At 53.6% G+C, this 27,406-nt stretch overlaps 1 protein-coding gene across 3 annotated transcripts in view; it reads right to left on the reverse strand.

Annotated features, from left to right (window-relative positions):
• The window catches only part of KCNIP1 (potassium voltage-gated channel interacting protein 1), a 235,381-nt gene extending 219,259 nt beyond the window's left edge, over positions 1-16,122 (reverse strand). The window contains exons 1-2 of one of the 3 annotated variants that reach the window (XM_084884021.1): positions 15,974-16,122; positions 15,650-15,936 (exon numbers count right to left, since the gene is read on the reverse strand). In XM_084884021.1, coding sequence (XP_084740147.1) covers positions 15,650-15,737 — 88 coding nt within the window. In that variant the 5' untranslated portion in view covers positions 15,738-15,936; positions 15,974-16,122. Of the gene's footprint in view, positions 1-15,649; positions 15,937-15,973 lie in introns of those variants that run through there. The other 2 variants (XM_084884024.1, XM_084884022.1) reach the window with 2 other exon arrangements.
• Positions 16,123-27,406: the final 11,284 nt, after the last annotated feature.

The raw sequence follows: 27,406 nt of genomic DNA on the forward strand, positions 1-27,406 counted from the left end.
GGCAATGGGTAAATGAGTCCTGGGCAGGGCAGGTCCTGAGCTGAGTTCAAGGTCAGGCCAGCCGGTGCCCTTGAAGTTGCCCCTGGAGCTGTGATTCCAGGCGCAGCCTCGGGTGAGGCATGTCTCTGCCAGACTTTGTCTCTCCCATGCCCAGCTGCCCTGTCTGTCACAGACAGACTCCTCCCTGGGGGAGACTGAGAGGGCTGAGTAAGGGTCTGGCACATAGTAGGTGGCCCGGAAGGAGGCTATTGCTAATAACAGTAAGTGATAGATATGCAGAAACTTCCAGAAGAAATCATACCAACAATAACGTCCACTGGCGTTTTGGGTGCTTCTTTATGACACACCAGGCCCTGTGTCAAGCAGTGTGCCTTGTACGGATGCAGCGAGGCGCTACTGAACCCGTCAGAGAGGAGGAGGAACACAGGACAGTGGCTCTGGACGAGCACCTGCGGGGTGAAGGCCTGCGTTCCAATGCCCGACCCTGCCACTCACCAGCTGGGTGACTCGGGGCAAATAACGTGGCCTCTTTGTACCTCCATTTCCTCATTTGCAAAATGGGAACTGATAACTCCTTTTAGGACTGCTGGTATTAAATGACGTGTCACCTAGTGTTCCTAGAAGAGTGACTGACACACGGTGAGAGCTATACAAGGTATTATGCAAAATGAGGGCTCTAGGAGGTCACTGGCCATGGAGCAAGTGTAGCCACCCATACAGCAAGTGGGGAGCTGGGATTAAGCCCCGAGTTCACTGATTCCAGCCCCTGGCCTCTCCCCTGAAGGACTCAGGGACACAGCCCCTGCGCCCATGTCTGTAACAGCGTGCAACCTTGCAACCCAGTGGGCCCTCCTGGGGGTCAGGGATCTGAGAGGTGGGCATCCAGAATCTGCACCAACACCTGCCACTTGCAGCCAGGGAGCCCTGACCCCTCTCCAGGGTCTTATCTACAGACACCCTCCCGGGGGGGGGGGGGGGGGCAGCACCCCATTCCCAGGCTCTTCCATCGGGCTACGGCAGTCTCAAGCTCCCCCGACCCTTTAACGAAGGCCCAGTTGTGCTGCCGTGGTAACTTTCTGCACGATGTTGCCGTCGGGGAAATCAGGTAAAGGGTACACAGCATCTCCTAATGTTATTTCTTACGGCCCCATGTGAACCTGCAATTATCTCAAAAATGTAAGTTTAACTTTAAGAAAGAAACAAGAAAACGAAGTCCCCACACAGGAGTCTCACGTTTAGGGGCTCCTTTGCATGCGGGTTCCATGCACCTGCATGTGGGGCTGCCATACACAGAAACTCAGTGTATCCCAGCAGCCCCTGCAGGGAAAGGCCACAAAAGATAGTGCCTAAAGGGTGCCAGACCCCACTGCCCCTGTGCTATGAACCATAACCGTCATTCCCCCGAGACAAGTGCCCCGTCCTGTCAACAGCGACTGGCCTGCTGCTATCAGATCCACACCCGCCTGCTGCTCGCAGAACGCCATGAACAGGACCAGTATGAAATGACGGCATTGGAGTGGGACGGAGTCACACACGGAGGAGAATGTGTGGGGCAATGACAGCTGTCTGGGAGCAGAGAGCGCTCGCTGGTTCTTTTTTTTTTTTTTAAATATATTTTATTGATTTTTTACAGAGAGGAAGAAAGAGGGATAGAGAGTTAGAACATCGATGAGAGAATGAGAGAGAATTATTGATCAGCTGCCTCCCTCACACCCCACGCCGGGGACATGCCCGCAACCAAGGTACATGCCCTTGACCGGAATCGAACCTGGGACCTTTCAGTCATCATTCAGGCAGATGCTCTATCCACTGAGCCAAACAGATTTTGGCATAAACCTCCCTGCTTACGAGGATCTCCTGCTTGCACTGCTTTTGCATTTCCTCGGGGGGGGGGGGGGGCAGTGGCTCACACCTGGAGAGATGTGGCCCGCACCCCATGCCTCCCCTGGAACTCAGGCACCTGCTGGGGGTTAGGGGAAAGGGGATGGGGAGGGGCAGAGAGGACGGTGCCACTGCCCTCTTCAGGGAGCATCCCACCTTCCTGCCCCCCTCTCTCTCTCTCTCTCTCACGACCATGATAAGGTCTTCTTTCCTTACGGCGAAGAGCCAACTCCATGCACATGTGCATTCATAAAGCCTTCCTTCTTGTGACTTCCTGAAAGGATGCCCATCTCTCCACAAGTCCACTTAAAAAATATATATATATATATATATATATATATATATATATATATATATATATATATATATTTTATTGATTTTTTTACAGAGAGAAAGGGAGAGAGATAGAGAGCTAGAAATGTCGATGAGAGAGAAACATCGACCAGCTGCCTCTTGCACACCCCCTACTTGAGGATGTGCCCGCAACCAATGTACATGCCCTTGACGGGAATCGAACCTGGGACCTTTCAGTCCACAGACCGACGCTCTACTGCTGAGCCAAACTGGTTTTGGCTCCCCAAGTCCACTTTCTAATCTGGCGCCTGAGCCCTCCCTGCAGCACTCCCCTGTGGTGAAACCTGGATTAACACCCCTTTAGAACAGATGAACGGCTCCCTGAGCCAGAGGGAGCCACTTCCATCTGGGGATGTGTTAGCGAACCGCTCCCTGTACAAGCATCGGTCATCTCTAATAGTAACGAGAGCTAATGTTTTCTTGGCCCCTGCAGGCCGGAATCTGGGCTACGCTTTTACCCAGGCAGCACCATGTCCTTTGGGCTGCTAGTACTCTCTCCCCTTTACAGAGGAGGCAAGAGGAACAGGAGGGATTTAACTCACTGCAGGTTGGAAGTTAGGAAATAACAGGAAATAGCAGGACCCACACCTGGATAGCATAGCTTCAGGCTCTACTCTCTAACGCAGTGCTTCCCATCCTTGCCTCTGCCCTACGTCAAACATGGAAGGTGCCAAGCAGTGTGAAGTTAGTGCCAAGAGCCCATTGCACGCTCCATGTACCTTCCCACAGGGCCCAGGCTCCCAGGGGGCTCCCTCTGAAGAGTCAGCAGATGTGGGGGAAGCCCAAACATACGTGTCCACAAAAGCCCTGTAAAGGTTCTAATCTGGGCACTGCCAAAGCAGACAGGGACACACGCCAGATCATTCCACGATCACTCAGCCCACAGGAACTCCCACAGGAGCTCAGGCATGCCACGGCCACGGCCATGGCCACGGCAGTCCCCGAAATGGCCCCTATTGAAAAGCAGAACAGAACAGAGGCTGGTCTGACATGACGTTTCCCAAGGGGCCCCGGCTTTCTTTTCCAAGTGCTCCCAAACCACTGGTTTACTAGGCCGCTCTAGGATTTGTCCAGGAGTTGACTGCAAGCTCATTTATACACAGCTTTGGGATTTTCTCTCACTATCATCAACAAAAATTGGGTCACATGACACCTTCTTGGTCTCTAATTTTTCTGTGACTCTGCTGACCACACAAGTCGTATTTTTGACAACATTTGTATACCTGTGTCTTTAACCACTGTTTGTAGGCCCTCAGTTGTTTCTTTCCAACCCCCGGGATTGAAATTGCCTGAAGACAGACTCATTGATCTGGAGCAGCCAGAGCCTCTCAGCCACGCTGGGCCATGATGCCCAGTTCTCAGCTCCCACTGCCACGTGAGCCCATATAGAAACCCATAGCAACAGGGTTTGGTTGTCCTGCCATCAGACCATTTGCCCATGCTGACTCAGCCATCAGTTACTGTCATTCCCAGGACATGTTTTAGATGCTTTTGTCTTGTTCTTGCATGTTTGGGGAGGTAAGTGTCAGCTGAGTATGACCTTATGCTTATGACCCCACACTATATGTTTGTATTTCCTCTGGACAGGGGGCCTGCAGACAGGAAAGCTCAGAAGAACAAGAGCTGGAGTCCGGTTGTCGATGAGCTGGGCCAGTTTTGTTGATGTCTCCAAGCCTCAGTTTCCTCAGTTGGCAACTAGCTGCAACATGGCTTGTTTCATGGGCACTTGAGAGGAGTTGATGCTATCAGGCGTGTGAAGCATGCAGCTCAGTGTCTGATGCACCATGAACGTTCGTTCTTCCTGAGCAAACGTGTCTCCTTCCCCGGATCATCCCGATTCTTCCCTCTTTGGGCTCAGAAAACATCTACTGTCCCTTCTCTCTAGCAACTCCCCACTTCTCTTCCTTGTGAGCCTCACTGACCATCTGGCCTCTCTCCCTCTCAATCCATTTTTTAGCTGGATTCCTCTCCAACAATTCCTGCCGCAGACAGACTGTTAGACCTCGATGTGAACTTTCTTGAATCTACTTGGGTAAACTTAGCTGCTGAGGGAAAGCAGGAGCTGCCACAGGGGCCGCATTCCCAACGGCCTGAACCAGTCAAGGGTCAAGTTTCCTTCAGAGTGCCCTTCCTAGGAGAACCATCGTCAGAGACAATGGGTCTGATCGGAATGACCCTCCCAGCGTGAGGCAGGCAGGTCCCCTCAGCCCAGAAATCAGGCTTGATTGGAAATTAAATTGCATGTCAGCGCCTACTGCAGGATGCCTATATCCACAGCTAATTCATCAAGGCGATGCCTCATCTCAGGAAGCCCGTTGAATAGAGTGGCTGCGTCAGCAGAATTATGAGCTTGTATCTGATGAGAACTTTCTTTTTATCTTTAATCCTCACCCAAGGATATTGTTCCATTGGTTTTTAGACAATGGAGGAGAGAGGGAAAGACAGAGAGAAACATTCATGTGAGGGAAACACATTGATTGGTTGCCACCTGCACAAGCCCCGGCCAGGGCCTAGGCCGGGGAGGAGTCTGCAACCGAGATACGTGCCCTTGACCAGAATCAGATCTGGGACCCTTCGGTTTGCAGGCTGACGCTCTATCCACTGAGCCAGACTGGCTGGGGCTGATGAGAACTTTCTTCAAATCTCCACTTGAACCCTTTAAGATTCTCATTTTGGGTTTTGTGTGCTTACTGGTTGCCTTCTCCGTGCCAGGCCCTGGAGACATGGCCATGGGTGGGACCCAGCGCTGCACTCTGGCTGCTCCCAGGCCAGCTGCAGAGAGAGAATAAGTGTCACAGAACTCTACTCAGTCATCCAGGGCTGAATAGCACAGGGGGTAGAGCCTCATATAAGTAACTTCGTGGTTAAGAACTGGATTTTATTTCACACTAACTATGCCTATAGGTCACAGTGATCGTAGGTGTGCCAGACTCTTCACACACATTCATTCCACCCTCCAGACAGCTGCAGGGAAGAAATACATTATGATTTCCTTTATCCCATTTTATGGATGAAAAAACTAAGACCAAGAAGGTAAACAATTTGTCCAAGGTCATTAGTGCCCAATTCATAGGCTGTAGAACTGGCATTTGAACTAAGTTCACAGCACAGCCTATACCTGTGCATGTGTGCTCACGTGGCTGTGCATACATGAATGTGTGTGTGTGTGTGTGTGTGTGCGTGTGTGTGTGTGTGTGTGTTTCTGAACCATTGGCGGTTAGGTTTAAGGACTTCAAACTTGAGACTGGATTAGAAGCCACGTGGACACCAGTTTGGCTGGTGGAGAGTATGCACGCAGGGAGGGAGACAGGCAGGACCTGGGCTGGGACTGTGGAATGCAGGCGGAGAAAACCAGGCCTAGCAGTCCGGGTGTGCACTGACACAGACAGGACAGGCTGTGATATAGCAACAGGGAAAGCACAGCTTTTACTAAATGCATTGAGAAGAATTAAAAACACTGACACTGCGCATTCAGTGACTGATGAACTATACATGGTTAGTGCAGTCCATGCAGGCAATACAGGTAAATGTCAAGAGCTTTAAAAAAATAACCCTTAACCTCAACTAAAACCCATGCTAATATTTCAGTGTATTTCTTTTCTATGTGGCTTTGCTCTGCACACACCTACTCACAGGTGGGATCCTCATTGTTACAAACACTTGTTTCCTGCTTTTCCACCTACTGTTCTGTCAATGGCATTTCTGCATGCCATTAAGCTGTCCTCAGAATCATTTTTAAAAGCTTTCATACTGTTCCTCGGATAGGTGAACCAAAGTTTACTCATCTGCTATGTTCTCACTGACGTTGAGAGACAGTCTCCAGTTTGTCACTATTGTAACAAAAGTCCCTGATGGACACCAGGAATAAAAGGCTTTGTGTGCATGCTGGTGATCTGCTCAGAGTAGATTTCTGCAGGAGGTGGATAACTTTTCTAGGGCTGCCATGACAAAATACCCTGGACCGGAGACTTACACAACATACATTTATTTTCTCATGATTCCAGGGGCTGTAAGTCCAAGGTCATGTGCTGGCAGAGTAGGTTTCTGGTCAGGCCTCTCTCTTCTTGCTGTGTCCCCACATGGCCTCATGGCCTTTTCTCCATGTGTGTTCTCTGCTGGTGTCCCTTCCCTCCTTGTGTGTGTGTGTGTGTGTGTGTGTGTGTGTGACTTCTCACTTAAGGATATTTTTCCATTGATTTTAAGAGAGTGGAAGGGAGGGAGACACAGAGAGAGAAACATCCATGAGAGAGACACATTGATTGGTTGCCTCTCACATACACCCTGTCTGGATTGGGGATTGAATCTGCAATGGAGGTATGTGCCCTTGACCTTGACCAGAATCAAACCTGTGACTCTTCAGTCCAAGGGCTGGAACTCTATCCTTTGGGCCAAACTGACTACTGCCCTTCCTCTTCTTGTAAGGACACCAGCCCCCTGGGATCCGTGCCCTACTCTTATGCCCTCACATAACCTTAATTACCTCTTTTAAGGTCTTATCTCCAAATACAGCCACATCAGGGGTGAGTTGGGGGACAGGGGACATAATTAGGTCCATAACAGGGGGCAATGGTCCTGAGGCATTTGAATGTGACCTCTGGCTATTTATTCAACCTCTCCTGGCCTCAGGGTAGGAATCATAAGAGTAGGCAACTCACCGGGCTAGGGCTGGAGTGCAGGGAGGGATCCTTGCAAAGCCCCAGCCAGTCAATAGCCCTCAATGAATACTGGCAACTATTATTCATCCTGTGGTTCCTGTTCTTTATGGAACAGCCGGCCTCGTTTCTGGACCGGTGCAGCACAGGAGGGGTTAATCAGCACCAGGCTGCCAGGCGCGTTCTGCAGTCCAACATGGAGCGCCCCGACTCCAAGTGACAGCGGGCTCCCAGCTGACGTTTGCAGATAGCGAGCAGCAAGCCTGGGCTTGGCGCCGCCTGCCAAGCGCAGATGGTTTCAAAAGTGCCACCCAAACCGGCCCGGGGTTAATCAAAAGATTACAGACAGAAAATTGGGGTAGGCTAACCTCAGCCCCTCAGACACGGCCTCTGATTCACACCTCCCTCCCTGATTCCTGCCCAGTCCTAGCAAGAAGGGGGAAATGGCCAGACTGACATCACACTGGGCATGCTGCCGGGCATCTTTCCCTTCCCTCCTGCAGTCTGGGCCGGCGGGCCAGCTCTCCATATGCTTTGTTTGACTGGAAAGGGTGACCTGTGGAGAATGGATTGGGGTGTAGACTCGGGAGGGGACGGGGGGCTCAGGTCCCAGGGGAATTCTCCAGAATTGTGCTGCTTCAGGCAGAACGGAGACCTTAAAAGCTGGATTTCTGAAACCAGCATGTCGCCTTTTAACCGAAAAGGGAAAGAAATCTGTTGGTCTTCATGGCTTATTCTCCTGGATCTGAGTTTCAGAAATGGAGAAGGGAATGGGGAGGGCAAAGCTGGGACGTGGAGACTCAGAGTCCGGCTCCCAGCCCTGGTCTGGCTCTTGCTAGCTTTGTGGCCCGGGGCCAGGCCCATCCGTTTCGGAGGCTCTGGTCTTCCCACCTGGCAGAGCGCTTGGAGCAATGAGCGGAGCCATGAGCCGGGGCCTGGGCAGTGCTGCAATTATTGTTACTGCAGGTTATAATCCCAACGCTGGAAGCGAGCTCTGAAATCAGCAACTCCCTCATTTTAGAGACGAAGAAACTGAGGCCCAGAGAAGGAAGCCACTTGCTCAGTGAGTGAATGTGAGGACTTGCATTTCAACTCGGGCCCGGTTCTAAAGCTGCTGCTTTTGTAGCACGGAGAACATGAAATGGAAATGGGATGGCTCTGCCCAGAGAGGACCAGGGCTGCCACCTTCGGCCCAATGGGAAGAAAGCCTTCTTCCGCCTCCAGACGGGGGATCTGGGAGGAGGGGGGTGGTCACTGGTGGCGGTGAACCCCTTCCCTCGAGTCTTTTCCTGGGGTCCTGGCTTCCCTTTCTAGCCACCTCACCCAGGGAGCCTGTGCAGTGACTCATCTCTGCTTTTCTCTCCCCAGAAGGCCCTCTCCCCAGCTCTCTGTCCTTCTGGGGGACCCGGAGCCTGCATCCTCCCTGTCCCTCTGAATGGGGTGCAGGTGGCCACTGGCCACTGTAGTGGATGGGCAGGTGGGCCTGCTGCCCACGGAGTGCAAGAGGAACAAGCCCTTGTTTTAGTTTTTAATTAAATCATATATATTGATTTTAAAGGAAGGGAGAGAGAGAAAAACATTGATTGGTTGCCTCCCATACACTTCCTAACTGGTGATCAAACTCTCAACCTAAGTATGTGCCCTGACAGATCATTGGACCCACAACCATTTTGGTGTACAGGACAGCGCTCAGCCAATGAGCTGCCCAGCAGGGCAGGCCCGTGGTCTTGCTTGCACCGACACCCGTCTCATCAAGGTCATTCCGGCTGGTCTCTTCTGTCCAGCTCCAGCACGGAACTTCAGAACAGGGAAACGGGAGGGTGGGAGGCCTCCGAACTAGCCTGGCACAGACCAGGTCTCAGAAAGGGATTCCAGTCACATGACCAGATGGTGCTGGGCAGGCAGAGCCTTCAGTCATCGTTTATTCAACATCTATTGGGTGCTCGAGGCACTGAAAGCAAGCCCCACACAATGAGTGCTTACACAGAGCACACATTCTCAGGAGGTTGGAGAATGGTCCATAAACACACACACACTGCTAACCATAAAGGGTGCTCCCAGTCCTTGGTTTCAGGACTTGGAACCGAGAGTGACTGAGGTGGGGAGACGGGAGACACAGGACTTCCAGAGGAGGGCTGGGACCAGTCGGAGGTTCAGTCATGTGAGAAGACGAGAAGGGTGGGAACGTGATTTCAACGGGCAGCTGGTATGTGTGGGGCACTGTGAGTGTCACAGGCACCGTCTGCCGGTGGCCCCGTGTGGTGGGAATCACTGGCCCCATTCTCCAAAAGGAGACACAGACTCACGGTGAGACATGGCTTGTCCCAGGTGATCCTGCCGGCATGTGGCAGGATTTGAACCCAGGGCTTTCTGGCTCCCTGTGTGTTTATCTACTGCCTTCCCTGCCTACTTCACATAACTACCTCCACACTCAGGAATCGATGGCTCTCAGGGGACTCGGAACCTGGTGAGAGGGGTGACCTAGGCAAGATTCTGTCACCCTGAGGATTCTGAGGGTCACACTGGCATGGCCAGGGACCTCCGGGCCTCTGAAGGCTGGCTAAGACCTGGCGTGATCCACTCCACCCCGCGTCTCGGTGCTGCAGTCCACAGTGCCCTGCCCCCTGCCAGAGGAGCCTGTTTTCAGCCTTTTAATTTGGGACGCACGCGCCACTCCCTCGTGGGCCCGAAGTTAATAGGATGTCTGCGCAGCACTGCCAGATAAGCAGGCCTGAACAAATTACTCCTGCCTGGTATCGGGGTCATCTGGAGGAGAGGCCCGTGGCCCCAGGGAGGACCGCCTGGGCAGGTGGGGGAGGTCTCACCTTCCTCCGTCTTCTTGGCCGTGGGACGACGGGGACCCTAGGGAGCAGGGGTGCAGGCAGAACGGGTGAGGGAGTGACGGGCCTGCTACGGAGGCTCCGAGATGAGGGACCTGTAGGCCGGAAGCAAGCACGTTCCCTGGTGGCGCTGGCTCTGGGTGAGAGGCAGGTGTGGACCCAGCCTTGGCGATCGAGATTTCTGCCTGTGTCAAGGCAGGAGATGCAGATGTCCCGCAGCCGCCAGGCAGTGGGGCTGTCCTAACATGACCCCAGGGCTCACCCGCACTGCCAGGCCAGGGAGCAGCCGTGACCTGCGATGGTGGAGACTCTCGCCTCTCCCTCCAGAGGAAAGTGCACCCTTCTCCTGGGACAGGTGGCATCCTCCTAAGGCGGGGGCACTGTCCCAGCTCACAGGTCCCCGGGTCCCCAGGGTCCGGACCATTGCTTTCCCAGAGAAGTCTAATAAACCGTCAGCTCACTCCCAGGCTTCCCGGCACCCAGAACCTTGTGCATTTGTGTCCCACTGACAACCCCTTCCCACGCTTTCCCTAGTGGAAGGGGGTGGGAGGAGGGTCCCTCGTGGGCACAGAACGCACTCAGCATCCGGCAGGTGCCCGGCCCAGCGCACCCATGTGAGCTGGAAGAGCAAGCACATGGCTGTCTTGCTGACCTTGGCCTGTGGCATGGCCCCTTCCCCAGGCCACACCACACTATGGGATTTGCCCCAGCCCCTCGCAAGTCAGGTGGCTGCTTCTGAAGTGACTCAGCTGGTGCAACTGCTCTTGACAAACCACCTACAAAGTGAGGGGAAGCTGGGGCAGCCTCCGCTGGTGCCGAGGTGGGGAGCAGCGCCTGCAGGGCCATCTCCACAGCCCCAGGGAGTGGAGCGGCCGCACCTGGTCTCAGCCGCTGCCGGACCTGCTGGGTCCCTGGCTTAACTAACGCTCAGCTTCCTCCTCTGCTGATCCGGTGAGTACAATGCCTACTTCCAGGTCAGGACAGGGGTGAGAGGAGAGAGGTGCTGAGGGCACAGTGTTTAAGGAGGGCCTCACCCTTAGCTCCCTGCAAGTGCAAGGTCACCGGATGGCTGCCAGCTGTTCCCTGTTATCCTCATTACAGTAAAAACAACCTCGTGTAGTTAATAACGTTATTATCTCCAATTAAAAGCGGGAAAACCTGGCTTGAGAGGGTTGTATAACTCCCCCAAGCTCACCCAGCTGGGAGACACCAGGCAGAGTTGGGACTCAGCCCAACCTGCCCAAAGGCAGAGCCCGTCCCCAAGTTCAAAGTCAGTTTCTCCAGGATCCTGAATAGCAGTTGAGGAGGAAGCAAGAGGAACAGCATGTCTCCGATGGGTCTGAAGCGGAGGTCCTGACTCACACAGAGAGGAACTCCGGGCCTGGGTGGGAGGGGAGAGCAGGGCTCCAGGGCATTGTCCTGGAGATAAATCTCTAAGGTCGGCCCCCAGGCCTCCACACCCCCACCGCCTCCGCACGCTGCAGCCACGTGGGTGGCCAGGAGGGTGCTACAAGCTCTCCTGGACTGGATTCCTCCTTCCTTGTTTTGGCTCCGCCATCTCTGCCTGGGGTGACGGATGTGTTCCCAAAGTGCAGAAGGACGTGGGCAGGAACCTGGCCAGAATGCAGGCTGCACACCCTGCAGCCCTGGGGGCTCTGTGAGGGGGTGGGGAGCTGGTTGCACAGGAAGAGGCGGGTTTCCCAGACCTCAGTTTAACTGCTCATCCAAGCCAGGAGCTGGGCTTTGGCTGTGTTGGTGGTGGGGTGGGGGAACCAGGTGTGGGGAATGGTGCAAATGTCATCTCAGCACTGGGTAGAGCCTTAGGAAAGCAAGTGCAGGAGAGGGGAAGCAGGGAATGTTCTAGAAACTAGAGATGCTTCTTGGAGTCTGTGCCCGGTGCTGGAAAAAACAGCAGTGAGCGAGGAGCCCAGGCCACAGCGCTCACAGCCCTGAGAGCATCAGCTGTTAACTGCAGCACCAAAGCAGGTCTGCCGAGCACTGGCCGTGCAGGGAGCCGCGGAAACCCCGTAAGGAGGGCGCTGGGATTCCAGGTGATAGTGCGGAGAGGCGAGGGGCCCAGCACGAGGGGCCCAGCACGAGGCGTCCCAGCCAGTGTGCTGAGGACCCAGATGTCCCAGGCCGCACCAATTGTCCTTCCCCTGCATTGCTGGTTTGCAAACTTCTTTTTTTAATGCGAGAGAAACTCTTTCTTTAAATTTGGAGACATCCAGCATGTAAGACCAATCAATGAGAGCTGAAGGGGCAGAGTGGGGTTTATAGGAAGCACTTGAGCACAGTTCTGAGTGAATGGTCTGGTGGAGGCTCGCCCTCTGGCTGCACGTGGACAGATTCAGAGCACGTTTGGCTGTGTTGAACATTCCGGCTTCAAGCTCATCTCAGGGCCCTGGCTGGCATCTGTGCCAGGCAGTGCTACTCTGGTCATTCCACACGGCTGGTGAAGCGCCTACTCTGCGCTGGGCACTAGACAGGAAATCTGGCTACAGGGGTGTACAAAGTGCATGCAGTGCTAAGTCCAGTGGGGGAAGAGGGCCTTTCCCAACCATGTTCCTAAAGGAAAAGGTCAAGGTCAAGGGTGGGGGTGTGAGCAGAAGAGCCTGATCAGGTCCTCTTTGAAAAGGGCACTGATGAGGATTCTGGGCCACAGAGCAGCTTGGACCCACAGAAAGGGGATTGCTGGCATCAAGTGGGGGAAGCCCATTTCAGGGACTGGAAGGACAGGGAAGGGGTTTGGGGCTCCCCTGCTCCCCAGGTGTTCCCAAGGCTGCTAAGAAAAAATATGTGGTCCCAGGACCAGCAGGAGGGCACCTGGTCCTATAACCTTTATGCTCCTCAATCCTGAGAGGGACAAAGAAACTCCTTCTAAGGATTGGATTACTGCAATTGTAGGTCTCCGCGCAATGAATAATGAATAAGCAAAAACACAATTAAACCCCCAAATCATTAAGCAAACATAATATGCCCACACAGAGCCTAACCTAAATCCACCGCGGGCTGGTCTATACATTAGACAGATCTCTCCCCCCTCACCTGCTCCAGGCCTGGCCCTGCTCCCACAGCATTTATTTAGCAAATATTTAGCAAACCCCTGGGTTGGGCAGCACACCAGCTTCCCAGGGCATGCCTGGCGCACAGCCAGGCTGTGTAAACACTTGGCGCTCTCTGCGGGGCTGGGAGACACGATCCTGTCCTGGCACCCGCTGGGGGCCACCTCCCCGAGCCTCAGCCCCAGAACACTCAGGACCGAGGCAGGTCGGGGACAAGCCAGATCCCCGATGCGGGTTCCCACGGAGCACTTTCCATGCGACATGGATCTGTGTCTGGGATTCCGAGAGGAGAGAGGGGCTGTCCTGACCTGCGGACTGGTTTCTCTGAGAGGCCGACAGTCCTCCTGTCTGCCCAGCCCTGCCCCCTGCTCATCTCAGCTCGGCCCCAGGCTGCCCTTCCCTGGCCCCGGGGCCTGTGGCTCCATGCCTCCATCAGCCTCATGTCCAGGCAATCCCTGTGTCCACCGTCAGTGCCCCCACCTGAATACCCATTTCTTGATGGTGGGCTTACATCCTTTTTGTGTGTTTGTTAATCCTCTTCTGAAGTTATTTTTAGAGAGAGTGGAAGGAAGGGAGAGGGAGAGAGAGAGAGAGAGAGAGAGAGAGAGAGAGAGAGAGAGAGAGAGAAACATCTCTATGAGAGACTAGCTGCCTCCCACAAGGGGCTGGGAATTGACCCTGCAATGGAGGTATGTGTCCCTCACCGGAACTGCACCCGAGTTCCTTCAGTCTGTGGGCTAATGCTCTATCCACTGAGACAAACTGACTAGGGCAAGGGCTTGCATCTTATTCATCCACAGTAATGAGTAATGAGTGTGCAACAGAGTAGGTAATAAATAAACACCGAGCCAACGATTGTAGGCAGAAGATAGCATCTTTGTGCTGTTGAATTCAGATAGCCACCCATCCTCTCTCTATCTCTAGTCCTCTCTTTCTCAGACAGACACTCAACACACACACACACACACACACACACACACACACACACGCCCCTTTGCAAGCATTCTCTCTGACGGACTCACTTTCTCACACCCCTCCTACTGCAGAACGTCCCTCTGTGATCTCCCCCCCTCTGCCGCTGCCTGCAGCGTGCAGACCCACCTGCCGCTAAATTAAGGAGCTTCTGACCTTGGCCCTGTGGGGGGATGGCATGGGACACCCTCCCCAGACCCAGGCCCGTCTCAATCCCTGGCCACACCCTCCTATGTGGTCACTGTGACACACTGTGTAAAGGAATCCCGTCTCAGCTTCCTGGATCCTCGAGACAGAGCTGGAAACAGACGGGCCTCAAGCGATGACACATCTTACACACCAGGAAGCAGGCCACAGAGGCTGGGGCTGGCCGAGGGAGCAAAGTCAGTGTTCAGACCTAGGCTTCTAAACTCCGACCCAAGCTCTTGCTGACGCACTCCAGGGAAGCAGAGACTGGCCTAAGATGTGCCGTCACCCCACCCTCCTGAGATCCTGGTACCAGAGATGCGGGGTGGGCTGGTGGACCCTCAGTTTATCTCAGAGGATTGAATGGCGGGACTCAGTGCAATCTCTCAAGCCCTCTGCACTCTCCTCCTCACTTCAGTCCGTTCCACTCTGGCCTCCCTATGGTCCCGCCAGTCAGGACCCTCAGCCTGGGGAGAGCAGTCCACCTGGGCCCCGGAGGAATGCCGTGGGGACAGAACAGGAGCGATGAAAGGGCCTGAGAGAGTAGATAGCAAAATCTCCCCATCTCTCCCACCACACACACACACACACACACACACACACACACACACGACTCTCAATTCGCACAGGCCGGAACTGCGAGGCAGCTGGGGACCTGAGCCATGTCACTATCAGAGCTGCCACTCACGGCCTGTCTCTTCGCTCATCTTCAAGTTGTAAAATCCTGATCAACTTTTAAAATCCCTGAATCTCCTGCCTGCTGTTTCTAATGCATCTCCCCCCAGATCTCATCTCCTGAATCAGGTGTGAATATTTAAAGACTTTTTTTTCCCCCAGCCAGCAAAGCCACATCATGCTGCTGCTGTCCCTTTAAATATTCTCTCCAGAAAGTTTGCCAGAGTGTCCCCGAGTGCCTCACTCCCCCGCCCCCCATCCCCATCCCTGTCCCCGTCAGGGTGTCAGATGGGGCTCCAGAGGCAGGGACGGCCCCGGAGAAGACAGTCTCCCCTCTGCACCAGGGGCTGAGTCAGACACAGGGTCCCAGGCTGCGAGGAGGTAACCCTGGGGACTGGCTGTCACCCCGGTTCTTAGAGCAGCAGAGGACAGACATCCATACAGGCGGTGATGTGAGTGACCCGGGTCTGAGAGGGCAGACCGATGACCAAAGCCGCAGAAACACAGCACGCTGGGACCCCGTGCGAGGAAGCTGGTCCATCCAGCCCGGAGCAATGGATCCTCCCGCCAGGGCACGGAGGACGGTGCCCAGTGCCGCCTCCTGCTGGCCCTTCAGCATCTCCGTCCTCAGTTACCCACAGCCCACTGCACGGAGACTCTCTATCAACAAGACATCACTCTGCGGGTAACTTCTTGAAACTCTAGTCACGCTGAGCGGCTTCCAGGGATCCGGGAAGGGTTCTCTCCCTCTGCCCGGCTGTAACCAGTCAGCCACACACCACCAAACCCATTTCCAAAGTTCCAGACAATGAGAGCCAGCTGAGCTCCCTGGCCGGGCGCCCGCCTGCCCAGGCCAGCACCCAGGCTGTCAGCAACCCCAAACCCCAGCCAACGGTTCCTCCCAGCCTCCTCAGGACACAAGCACACCAGCACGGCCACACCGGCCACACCGGCCACCCCAAGACACCCCAACCAGCCAGAGCCCCTCAAGACGGAGAAGGAGGGGCCAGGCCCGGCTTCCTACCTTTGCTGAGGGTCCCGGTGATGAGCTTCAGGATGGTCTGGGCAAATTTCACAAACCCCAGCTTGCACCTTTTGGAGCAGCCGCTCATGGTGGCAGCGGGAAGGTGGGCTCTGCTGTCAATGCCCAGAAGGGAAGGCTTCTGCCCCGTGTGCCCCTGGCACCTGCAGCCTGCCTGGGCGAGCCCTGGCAGAGGGAGGCACCCCGGGCGCTCCTGGAACCGCACAGCCGCCTCTGCAGGGAGCCCGGCTCCTGCATCCAGAGAGTCTGCAGGGCACGCCGCCGGCTCCCTCCCGCCGTCCTTCCCTCCACTCACGTCCTGCCCACGGGAGGACCCGGGGATGCCAGGGCTGGGCCGGCGCTGCCGGGGCACAGGGCGCTCCCGGGGACCGAGGCGGGGCGTGCAGCGGAGCGGCGCTGGGAGGGGAGGGGAGCTGTCCCGGGCGCTGCTGGCTGTCTCTCTTACAGGCGGCGGCAATGGAGCAATTAATACTCCCGTCAGAAGGGAGGGGACTGGCTGCTCCGCCAAAACACACCGTTCCTTCCGCAGCTTCCCGGCTGGCTCTCCTGCCTTCTCCTTCCTGCTCCATCTAACAGATCAATTGTTTTGTGTCCTGACCGGGAGCTGGGGGAGCTGCCCCCGGGAGTAGGCAGCCGCAGCTGGGCACCGGGGGGGGGGGGTAGTTTGCAGGCAGCCTCTCCATGACCTGGCGCACCGCGGACAGGTCGGGCAGAGTGGGCAGCGTGTGTGGCCGGGCCTTCTCCTGCCTCTGGCCGGCTCCCTCCCGCTCCAGGTGCCCCCACTGGAGTCAGCTGCTCCGTATCAGCTTCCACCCTGCGGAGCAGGTGAGAGCCTGTGTGCTCCGATCAGGATTGATCAGGACAGGGGAGGAGTGTGATCAGTGCCCTTTTTGATGGGGAAAGTGGTCCTCAGAGATGCCATATGTCCACAATCCACACAATTTGACCGCAGCACAACCCTCTTAGCAGCAAAACTGCAAGGCAGTCTGCACACACAAAGCCCGACCGTCGCTTTATAAAACGTCCTGCTGCCGTTCCCTGTCAGAGGGTGTGAGTGCCAGGGGCCGGTGGGGACATCTCACCCCACCCTCACACGGGCAGGACTTTCCCTGGGGTTTCAGAAAGCCTTCCTGGGCTGCACCCTGGGCACCGGGGGCCACCGCCCTGTGGCCACATGTGAATGGCAGGAAGGAAGTCCACCTTCAGCTGAGCTGAGCCAGGCCCTGGGAAGGTCTTTTTCTTCCTCCACATCAGCTGTCTCCTCGGTACCTGCTCCATTTAGAGCAGCGGTTCTCACCCTGTGGGTCACAACCCCTTTGGAGGTGGAATGACCCTTTCACAGGGGTCGCCTAAGACCATTGGAAAACAGATATTTACACTTTATGGTCGGGGTTCATCACAACATGAGGAACTGTATTAAAGGGTTGCAGCATTAGGAAGGTTGAGAACCCAGCAGGGCATCAAGTACTAGAACTCAGTCTTAGGTAAACAACTCAGGCCCAGAGAGGGTCAGCAGCACCCACAGCATCACACAGCAAAATCCCAAGAAACCTGGGCAAGGCACTGAGTGTGCCAAGAACATTCTCAGCAAAGGAAGGCAAGTTGTGCCCGAGTGAAATTCACAAAAGGAGAGAATTGTTTTCTGCCCGAGGAACACGTGACTGCAGATCAGGAGAGGCCACGTGCTCCTGGAATACCCAGGTGGCTCCAGGGAAATCAGACCATTAGCAGGGCTGTAATTGGCCTCGCTGACACAGATGTGCATCAGCCATAGGGACTTGGGAAGGCCGAGTTATCTCTCCACCTGGAACCAGCTACAGGAATCTGCTGGCCATGCCAGTTCCGGGGGGAGGAGAGGCAGGTGGGGCTCCAGGCGGCATCTGGGCCCAGGAGAGTGCGCCCTCCTCCCTAGTACAAGGCTCAGAGAGGGCAGGCATGCTGTCCTTCGGCAGGTTGAGGATAGCAGTGACAGCAGAAGCCAGTGAGTGCCTTCCAGGCTCCGGGGATTGGTCTAAGGACCTACTTGCCCCATTTCTAATCCTTACTGTAAGCCTGAAAGAGCAGGTACTGTTATGTTACCCATTCCACAGATGAGGACACAGGCCCAGAGAGGGAAGGCCACACAGCTGAGGATGAATTTGAATCCAAGACCATTTGATATTGGAAACTATTTCATATCTCGGAGGGTTTGAAATTCAAGTGACTGGCAGTGTGAGAGACAAAGAGTTTGCCTTAATAGTGCAAGAAACAGCAGATGTCCATTTGGATCCTAAACCCGTGTCTCCTGAAGCATCGTGGAGAGAGAATCCTCGAAGCAGTGACCTCTGTGGCTGGGAGGCGGGGTGGAGAGGGGCGTGGCCAGGCCCAGGTTCAGTCACAGTGTTGCTGTGCAGCCAGAAGACACAGCCCATGGCCACTTACCAGTGAGAATCCCATATAATAAACGGCTAATATGCAAATTGTCTCCTCCACTGGGAATTCAGCCTGGAGTTTGACCAGGGGGTGGGGCCAGCCCACCAACCACCTGCAGCCCTTTTCCTGGCTGGCCTGGCCACATTGCCCTGATTGGGGCAAGCCAGCCAGACCTCACCTGTGCACAAATTCATGCACCGGACCTCTAGTTACATATAAAGACTTGTCCAACAGGTATTGGAAGATCAAAAGGCTAAAAGGGGGCACTAAGGACTTATGGTGGTGACTGCATGAGCAGCTCCAGTGCTTGGGGGGAAGGGAAGGTGGGAGGGGAGGGGGGAAGGGAAAGAGACAAAGGAAAGAGCTGGGACCCTCAGAACCTTCAGTCCTGCAGGGGGACCCTATGAGGCTAAGACCCAGACTCTGAGGAGCGGGTGTCTGCTGGCTCATGCTGGTATCTCTCAGAGGGGGTCATGATGCTGATTCTGGGCGTTCAAAAAATATGTATCAGAAACTGGCACCAACTGCCAAGAGGGGACCTACAGCCGGGGCAGAGGAAAGAGCTGTGGGGTGGGGTTCGCAGAAGCAGAAGCGGCCTGGAACCAGGGCCCCTCCCCGGTCTGTAGCCTCCCTCTCTCCTGCTGGCAACGCAGGAAGGCGGCTTGCAGAGTCCCAGCCCGACACACCGAACAGGGCAGAGCAGGGCACCTCTGAAGCTGGGGGTCAGGAGCCCTATTGCCAGCCCAGTCTAGGTAGGTGTCTTCCCTTCTGAAATTCTAGGATGCCACTATGTGCCAGGCACCGGGGGTAGGCCAGTAAATAAGACAAAATCTCGTTCCACGTGGAAATTGCATTTTATAGGTAGAGTGGAGGAGGGGTGCTGAGACCATAAACAAGCAAACACATTCATAAGATAGAGAATTTCAGAGATGAAGATGCTCCGGAGCAAACAGTGACCAGTCAGTGTTTCTTAGTCAGTAGGATAAGAAGCATCTCACTGAACAGCTCATAATACCCTGTTTCCCCGAAAATAAGACAATGTCTTATATTAATTTTTTCTCCCAAAGTAGTGCTAGGTCTTATTTTCAGGGGATGTCTTATCTTTCCATGTGCTAGGTCTTATTTTCGGAGGATGTCTTATTTTCGGGGAAACATGGGTAGAACAACCACTAAGAGGAAAAGGGCAGATTCCATTGGGAGGGGGGGTGTCATAATCGCTGTAAAAATAATCACCATGATGTGTTACTCTGTTACCAGCTGGGGGCTGTATGCAGATTATCCTGGTCTTATAATAAACTCCTGGGTTGGCATTATTATACCCATTTTACAGTAGAGGAAGTGGAGGCTCAGTCAGATGTGGTGATTCCCCCCAGGGGAGGAGGTTGAATTAAAGGGATTGGGGACTGGTCTGAGGAGAGTCTGGGGCTTGGGGGTCCAAAGCCAGCAGCAGGCCTAGAATCGGAACAGGGCAGGTATACAGAGGGTGGAAGATGGGGAGGGAGACGGTTACAGACCCCCCAGGTCTTGGGGAGAGAAACATCCAGCTGGCAGATGAAAATGAAAGTGAGGAATTCAGGATCGAGGGCGGGAACTGGAATTCTCATAAATAAATGATTTTTGTGACTGCGCAGGAAGAAAATAAATGTGGCGTCCCAGCAGGCCAAAAATATTAGCATTTAAATGCAGGCTTACACAGGAGGGTAAAAAGGCAATTTCCGAGGAATTAAATCAGATTTTATCTTTCCTCTATGTCTTGGAAAAAACTGTGCTGCTCTAGTGTAGTCCTCAACGGAGGATTCGCTTGGGGCTCCAGCATGGGGCTCCGAATTCTTTCTCAATGGGGCTTCCTGTCTTCTCCCCACTATAATTACGAGAAAATGATGCCCAGGAGGCAAAAAGAAATTCATCAGCACTGTTGGCTGGAGGTGCTCAGACTCATCTGTGTGGAGGGCAGGGCAGCTGATGTTGGGGTCTCCATGCCCTCTGCATGCAACTGTGCCAGCGGGTCTGCAGCGTCGGCTGGGGGCTGGAAGGACCAGTTCCATAGCTGGTTTTGCTACAGAACTGGTGGGTGGGTTGGGGGTGCAGCTGCAGGTGCTTCCAGAGTAAACATGGCAAGAGATCAAGTTAGTCCTTGAAGCCACCCCTTCTCCATCATTGCTCCCCCTCGATGCACCCTGCCCCGTGCTATTTTCTCCTGCCCCATTGCAGAGCATGCTCAGAACTGGACTCAGTCCTGGAGCCCACGGGGCCCCCTTTATTGTGTAATCATGGAACAAGAAGAACCGGTTTAAACTGAACACCAAAGGCCATAGGTAGGCTGCTGGCTGGCCAAGAAATAGTCCTGCAAGACAGTTTGTGTCTCATGGCTGCTTCCCCCTCTTCCTCCCAGAGTCACTGAAAGCAGAACACAACCCTGCAAAGGACAGAGATTCGGGCTGAAGTCCTGATTCCTCAATTCAATGGAGCCTGGATGCCTTTTTTTTCTTTGTCCTCGTACTTTCCCATCAAAATACACCTGTCCTGGGTCCTGGGTACTGGGTCCAGGGTCCTGGGTCCTGGGTCCTCAGGGCCCTGCTCTCTACAAATGGCCCAGCTGGCTTCTCTCACATTCCCTAGCTCAACAAACCACATCATGAGCCTCCCAGGACACCCTGGTCACAACACTGGGAGTCATTCTTGAATCCTTCCTTATCCTCTCCCCTTCTGTATTTGTTTCCTGTGGCTGCTGTAACAAACTTCCTCAAACTAGGTAGCTTAAAGATCAAAACGTCAGTCTCTTACAGTCTGGAGATCAGAAGTCTGAGATCAAAGTATGGATGGAGTTGGGTCCTTCCAGAGGCTCTGGAGAGAATGTGTTCCACGCCTCTCTCCTCGCCTCCCATGGTGGTCTGCATCTTTTGACTTGTAGACACATCGGCCCAACCTCTGCCTGACTCTTTACGTGGTCTTCTTCCTGAGTCTGTGTCTCTGCCTTCTCTTCTTACGAGGACAGCAGTGTTTGGAACAGGCCACTCTAATCCAGCAGGACCTCAGCTTAATTGTATCTAATTACTTCTGCAAAGACCCAATTTCCAAAAAAGGTCACATTCTGTGGTCTTGGTGGACATGAATTTTGGGGAGCAACTACTTACCCAAGTTTCCCCTCTATCCAAGTGATTCCAGCTCCTGTCACTTCTACTTCCTTACTATGTCCCAGGTCAACCCATTTCTCTCAGTAAACCTGCCTGTCACCCCCTCAAAATAATGCCCAAGCTGCGTGCAGAGCTTTTGAGGCCCTTTGTGATACCACCCCAGTTTCTCTCTCCCAGCTCATCTCACATAGGACACACAATTGTGTTGATTCGCACACAAATGGAGACTCCTTTGTGTGTCTGTCTGTTTAATGCTGCCTCTCCCCCAGGATAGAAGGTACCCCAGAGAGCAGAACTAGGAGAGCTTCTCTTCTGTTCCCTCTCCTATCCCCAGGCCTAGCATGCGCAGAACAGTGAATGAACTCCCTCTCCCTCCGGTCCCAGCACAGTGCTGGCTGTGCTGGTTGAGGACCTTGATGATGGGATCAAACGCCTCTGACCCAGAGGCTAAAACACAGAGGAAAGGAGACCAAGGTTTCAGAGCCCATGGACTTGAACCACTTATTAGGGGTGGGCACATAAGCCAGTTATTCCAAGTGCCCGAGCCTCTATTTCCTCTAAAATGAGAGTAAGACCATCCCGCTATCACAACCAATGGCGTCATTCAGCAGGCAGGTGACCAACTGTCCTGGTTTCCCAGGCCTTGGGGCATTCCAGAACACTCTCAGCGCTAACATCAGAGCAATGCCCGCTCACTCTCTGGAGACAGCACAGACAGAGCCCCTCACGGACCAGCTGCCTTGCCAACAGTGATGATGAGAGTGGAGAGCCTGCATTTTTATTTTGATAAATAAAATTTATTTTGATTTTTTATTTTATTATTGATTTTTTATTTTATTTTATTATTTTATTTTATTTTATTTTATTTTATTTTATTTTATTTTATTTTATTGTTTTTATTGTTTTCAGAAAGGGAGAGGAAGAGAGAGAGATGGAAACATCACTGATGAAAGAGAATCATTGATTGGCTGCCTCCTGCAAACCCTCCCCTTTCCCCTACTGGGGATCAAGCCCACAACCCAAGCATGTGCCCTTGACCAGAATGCTCTATCCACTGAGCCAAACCGGCTAGGGTGAGCCTGCATTGTTAACCTACATTCTACACTGCCTTCAGATTCTGGGTCACTTGCATTTAATATTTTACTATGTATACTTTCACAAATGACCCCCGATCCTTTGTGGCACCGGGCGGGTGTCAGAAATAGTAAAGAGGTGATTTGTCATGGGAGCCCAATCCCTTTTGCTTCTGTGGTTCCTTCTCCCTCTCCCACCAGCCAGGGTCTTACCCCCCCCCCCAACATCTGGTCATGGGGGGGACCTGACCCTGATGTCCACAGCCAGGCCAGACTGACCCATCCCCTCTATCTTAAGGCCACCCACTAAGAAAAGGGGGAGAATGGTCACATGACCAAGGGCAAACCACAGGCAGCTCTGGGTCTGAGAATATCATTCTCAAAATCCAGCCAGAGACAGTGATGGAGGGAACCTGGAGAGGAAGCATTTACCAGTTAAATAAGAGTCCCTTTAAATATTTATCCTCATGCTGATGCTGGCAATTACACCAGTGCCCAAGGAGGGGGCAGAATCTGGGGCGGCTGGTGGGCAGGCGGGAGACAGGGATGTTTGCATCGGGTCCGTAGTGTGGTGCAGAACAGGGGCCGTGTCCCATACTCTGGTGAAATGCTCACTGCAGACCCAAGGAAAGGGCCCTTGTCACTGTGCCCAGCGCCTTCGATGGCGAAACCAGCTCAGCTCTTAGGGAAAATTCAAGCCCAGTGCCAAGCTGGCTTGTTCCAGGAAGAATGAGAGGCGGCAGGCGTGCCAGAGGGACCCTGTGGCTTTGGGGGTAGGCTGTGCCATTTTTCTCCATCTAAGCTTGCTTAGGACAGGAATGGCATATACCCCCCTGCCCTCCCCTCCCCAGGGGATCTTTCGGCTCCAGGGTGGCACTTCCTTTTACTTCTGCGTCACCCTAATATCCCTGTCAGCGAGGCAGTGGCGATGAGACCCCATCACCCGTCTAAGCTTCGGTTTCCTCGTCTGTGATATGGTTGTGAAATAGCTTCCGGTTGAAGCCTACCCTTGTGAAGCTTACATGAAATAATACATGAGAACTTGAATCCTAAATTGCAAATGGCATGCTTGTGCTGGGTGGTCCATTGGTTAAGAGGCAATGCCATGTGGTGGCTTAAAGTCCGGTTCCTACATCTCCTATTGATGTGACTTTAGACAAAACAAACTTCCTGAGCCTCAGTTTCCCCATTTATAAAATGAGGGTAATGATTACACGGTCATTGTACTCAGTGAAAAATGCATGTAAGGGCCTGGCATAGAACAAGGGCTCAACTAATGGCAGCTATTATTCTTTACACGGCTATTGTTGTGATTGTATTGCATTGACCACAGAGCTCATTCTACAGAGGAAGAACCCAAGACCCAGGATGTTCTGATCCCACATGGAATTATCTAGAGCCTGGAATTACTGGAAGTCTCGCCTCCTTCCCCACAAGCTCCATTTATATCTCTGGTCTCTGTCTCTGGCCCAAAGTCTGGGAGTTGGACTTTAGAGGTTCCAGGCCCCCCCTTGCTTCTGTGGCTTCAGCTTAGGTTGGAAAGGGTATGTGTCCTGTGTCCCCAAAAGCACCCATGAACTATGCCATCACAGGACAACCTTCACTGGGACCCTGCCATGTGGGTGGGAAAATGCTTGAGTTTGATCCCATGACTTCTGGTCGGGGAGCTAAGACACCTCCAAAAATAGCCATGTGGGGAACGATGAGAGGCGCTGGACCCCCTTCCTCCGGCCTTCCCCATCGTCCCCTGCAGCCGCATCCCTGCAGCCCTCGTTCTTTCCTGTCTCTTCCCATGTCAATCGGGAGTCCATCGATACGTGAAAGCATAGTGGGGGAAGGAAGCTCTTCTCCCATCAGCTGACACCTAGTCCCTCTTAGGGAAGGGGCTGTCTGGGCTGGGGTATGGGTCCCGCATGCCCCCTTGATAGCCGTGGCTGACAGAAGACACAGCAAGAACCACCTAAACTTCTCCACTGTAGGAACAAGCAGGAATTTGGGGTCGGAGATTGCTGCTGAGGGCTTAGGAAGAAGAGAGAGTCTGACCTCGAGGTATGGCAAAGTGGCTAAGGACTTAGGAAGATGCATGATTAATTTTCACATGGGTTGTCTGGTGATGAAGCAAATCCTGTCCCTCTAATCTCCCACAAAGTTGGCTACACATAAGAGAACTGTCAGATTTGAAGCCTAAAACTGGTTTGGCTCAGTGGATAGAGTGTTGGCTTGTGGACTGAAGGGTCCCAGGTTCAATTCCAGTCAAGGGCATGTATCTTGGTTGCGGGCACATCCCCAGTAAGGGGTGTGCAAGAGGCAGTTGATTGATGTTTCTCTCTCATCGATGTTTCTAACTCTCTATCCGTCTCCCTTCCTCTCTGTAAAAAATCAATAATATATATATATATATATATATATATATATATATATATATATATATATATATTTTTTTTTTTTTTTTTTTTTTTTTTTTTTTAAAGAAAGAAGGGATTGAATTACAAATTAAAATGGTTTTAATGAGAATAGGACCAGGGCACACAGGAAACCAAAGCAGGTCTCTAGCCAAGCCTAAGCCAGTATAAGCGGGTGCTCAGAGATCAGGTGACAGGGCAAAACCCCACACTCCCTACACCCCTCCCCACAACATGTACCTGTCTGCAGAGAGACTGAGGGAGCCAGGGCCACTCCACTACTTGGTGGGGGACATTCTGGCAAAACGCCTTCAAAGGATGAGGCCTCTCGGCTGGCTTCTGGGGTTCAAACACAGTGAAAAGACTGTACAGCAGGCGCACTCTACTTTCCAAAGTGCTTCCCACCTTTTGTCTCTTTTTAACCTCCGTGTTTTGTTTCCATTTTCAGACAAGGAGACTGCAGCCCTGAGAGGTCATTGGACTGGTTCTCAGTGACACCCGCCAGGGTCGGCTCCCCGGTGCTGTCTGGGCGTCTGCTGACTCAGCAGAGCGCAGGCATTTGGTTGCAATAGGATGCTAAGTGGCCCCAAAATTCTATGGAATTTCCCCACTCCCCCAACCGGCTCTCCCATCTCAGCCAGTCCCACCAGGTACAGAGGCCCAGGAATACGGATACAAGGACAGGAGATGGCAGAGGCCTGCCCTGTGTCCTTGACAATGAGACCCATCCTCTGTCAAGGAGGCTGGCGGTCAGACCTGCAGGCTCCGGAGGCAGACGATTTGTTTTCCAAATTTCCTCCAAGCAGGCCTGATCTCCAGGAGCCCAGGAATCTCGTCTGTCTTGTGCACCACAAAACCCCGGTGCCCAGAATAGCGCCTGGCACCAGCGAGCAGTCGATATTTTAGGAGAAAACCAGTGGTTCCAACCTTACTGCCTCTTTAACCTTGCGCCAGGCCCTTCCCCTGAGTCTCGGGTCCCTCTTCTGGAAACAAACGGGACAAGAGCTTCCTCACCAGACAGGGCGGTGGTGAGGACCCAGGGAGGAGGCAGCGATGGCGCTCAGCTCTGTGCGTGGGGGAGAGATGTCCTCCAACCCCAGCAGCTCCATAGCAACTTCTGGCCGGCACTCAGAGAGGTACTCTGTGCCCCCGCGCATGTGTATGTTTGTATACATGCTCGTTTGCGTGTGGCACATGTGCATATGCATGGGCGAGTGTGTGCCTGTGTGCTCATGTGCTCAAACATGCGTATGTATAAGTGTGTGTGCATGCACATGCTTGCACATCATCTCAGGTTATCCTCCCGGGACGAAGCTCCCTTGTCTTCATTTTACGCTTGGGGACACTGAGGCACAGAGGGGTGCTGCAGTGCACCCAAAGTGTTTCGCTAGTCAGCGGCGGCAGAACCGGACTTTTAAGCTCCGACAGGCTGACTCTGCCGCTTTGCTCTTAAAGCTCAGAAATTGCTTGCTCAGAGTCCCTCTGCCAACAACAAGGTGCTGTCCTAAGTCGTTTGGTGCAGAGGACAGACAAAGCAAGTGCCCAGGAATCCTTTCCTGCGTCTGCTTCCCACTTGCAAAGCCCATGCCCCTGGGGAACCACACGGTGATGAACCGAGTCACCCCAGGATGCAGTGATCCACCCCCAGAGAGGGCCCTGGGCCGGCCTTGGGTCTTGCTGCCCCAGGAAATGGGATGGGCCCCAGGAGTTTCCAGCCCACCTCAGCCTTCTGCCCCTCGGATCCTCCAGAGCCCTGGCCTGCAGGTGACAGCGTCCACCCAGCAGCAGATGCGGGGTCCGTGGGGCTGCGGTGAGGCTTTGGCCCCCGAACCTTTGACCCTGGGTAATTATGTGCAAGTGTTCTTTCTACTTTTGGGAATTTGTGAAAGAAAAAAAAAAAAACCTACCAAATAGTTATGTTCCCTAGGGTTATCTGTTCATCGGGAGGGGAGAGGAGAGCAGGCTCTTTTGGCTTTTCAAGAAAGGGGGAAATCACCGAAGCAGGTTTGGCTCAGTGGATAGAGCATTGGCCTGCGGACTGAAAGGTCCTGGGTTCGATTCTGGTCAAGGGCATGTACATTGGTTGCGGGCACATCCCCAGTAGGGGGTGTGCAGGAGGCAGCTGATCGATGTTTCTCTCTCATCAATGTTTCTAGCTCTCTATCCCTCTCACTTCCTCTCTGTAAAAAATCAATACAAATATATATATATATATATATATATATATATATATATATATATATATATATATTTTTTTTTTTTTAAAAGGGAAATGCCAAAGAGTTGTCTCAGGGTAAATCCCCGCACCCACCCACTGCCAGGTCCTCACCCCCAGCGTCCCTCCTCTGCCATCCTGGGGCACGCCCACCAAGCAAGTGCTGAGTCGCTCTGAGGCAGCCACTCAAGCCTGTGGGGCCCAGAACATAAAGGGGAGGAGTCAGGAATCTGAGCTCCCCGCTGTGTCCAACTACGCCACCCCCTTTGCTTCCCCTGGAAAAGAGACAATTGCCAACTAATTGCTCCGTGACAACCCCTACTGGTCCTCGTCATTTCTTTCTTGCTGAGATTATAATTAGGGAATCGGTGCATTTTAATAGAGAAGCCATGAGCAGCACCGAGCCGCCATTTTTCAAACACTGTTTCGTGCACCTGCCAGGGCCACCCCGTTGGGCTGAAGCAGAGGTGGCAGGTGAGGCCCCCGGGTGGTTGGGGACGGGA

This window comes from Pipistrellus hanaki, assembly GCF_964339955.1.
Source record: "Pipistrellus hanaki genome assembly, chromosome: 5".
NCBI lineage: Eukaryota > Metazoa > Chordata > Mammalia > Chiroptera > Vespertilionidae > Pipistrellus > Pipistrellus hanaki.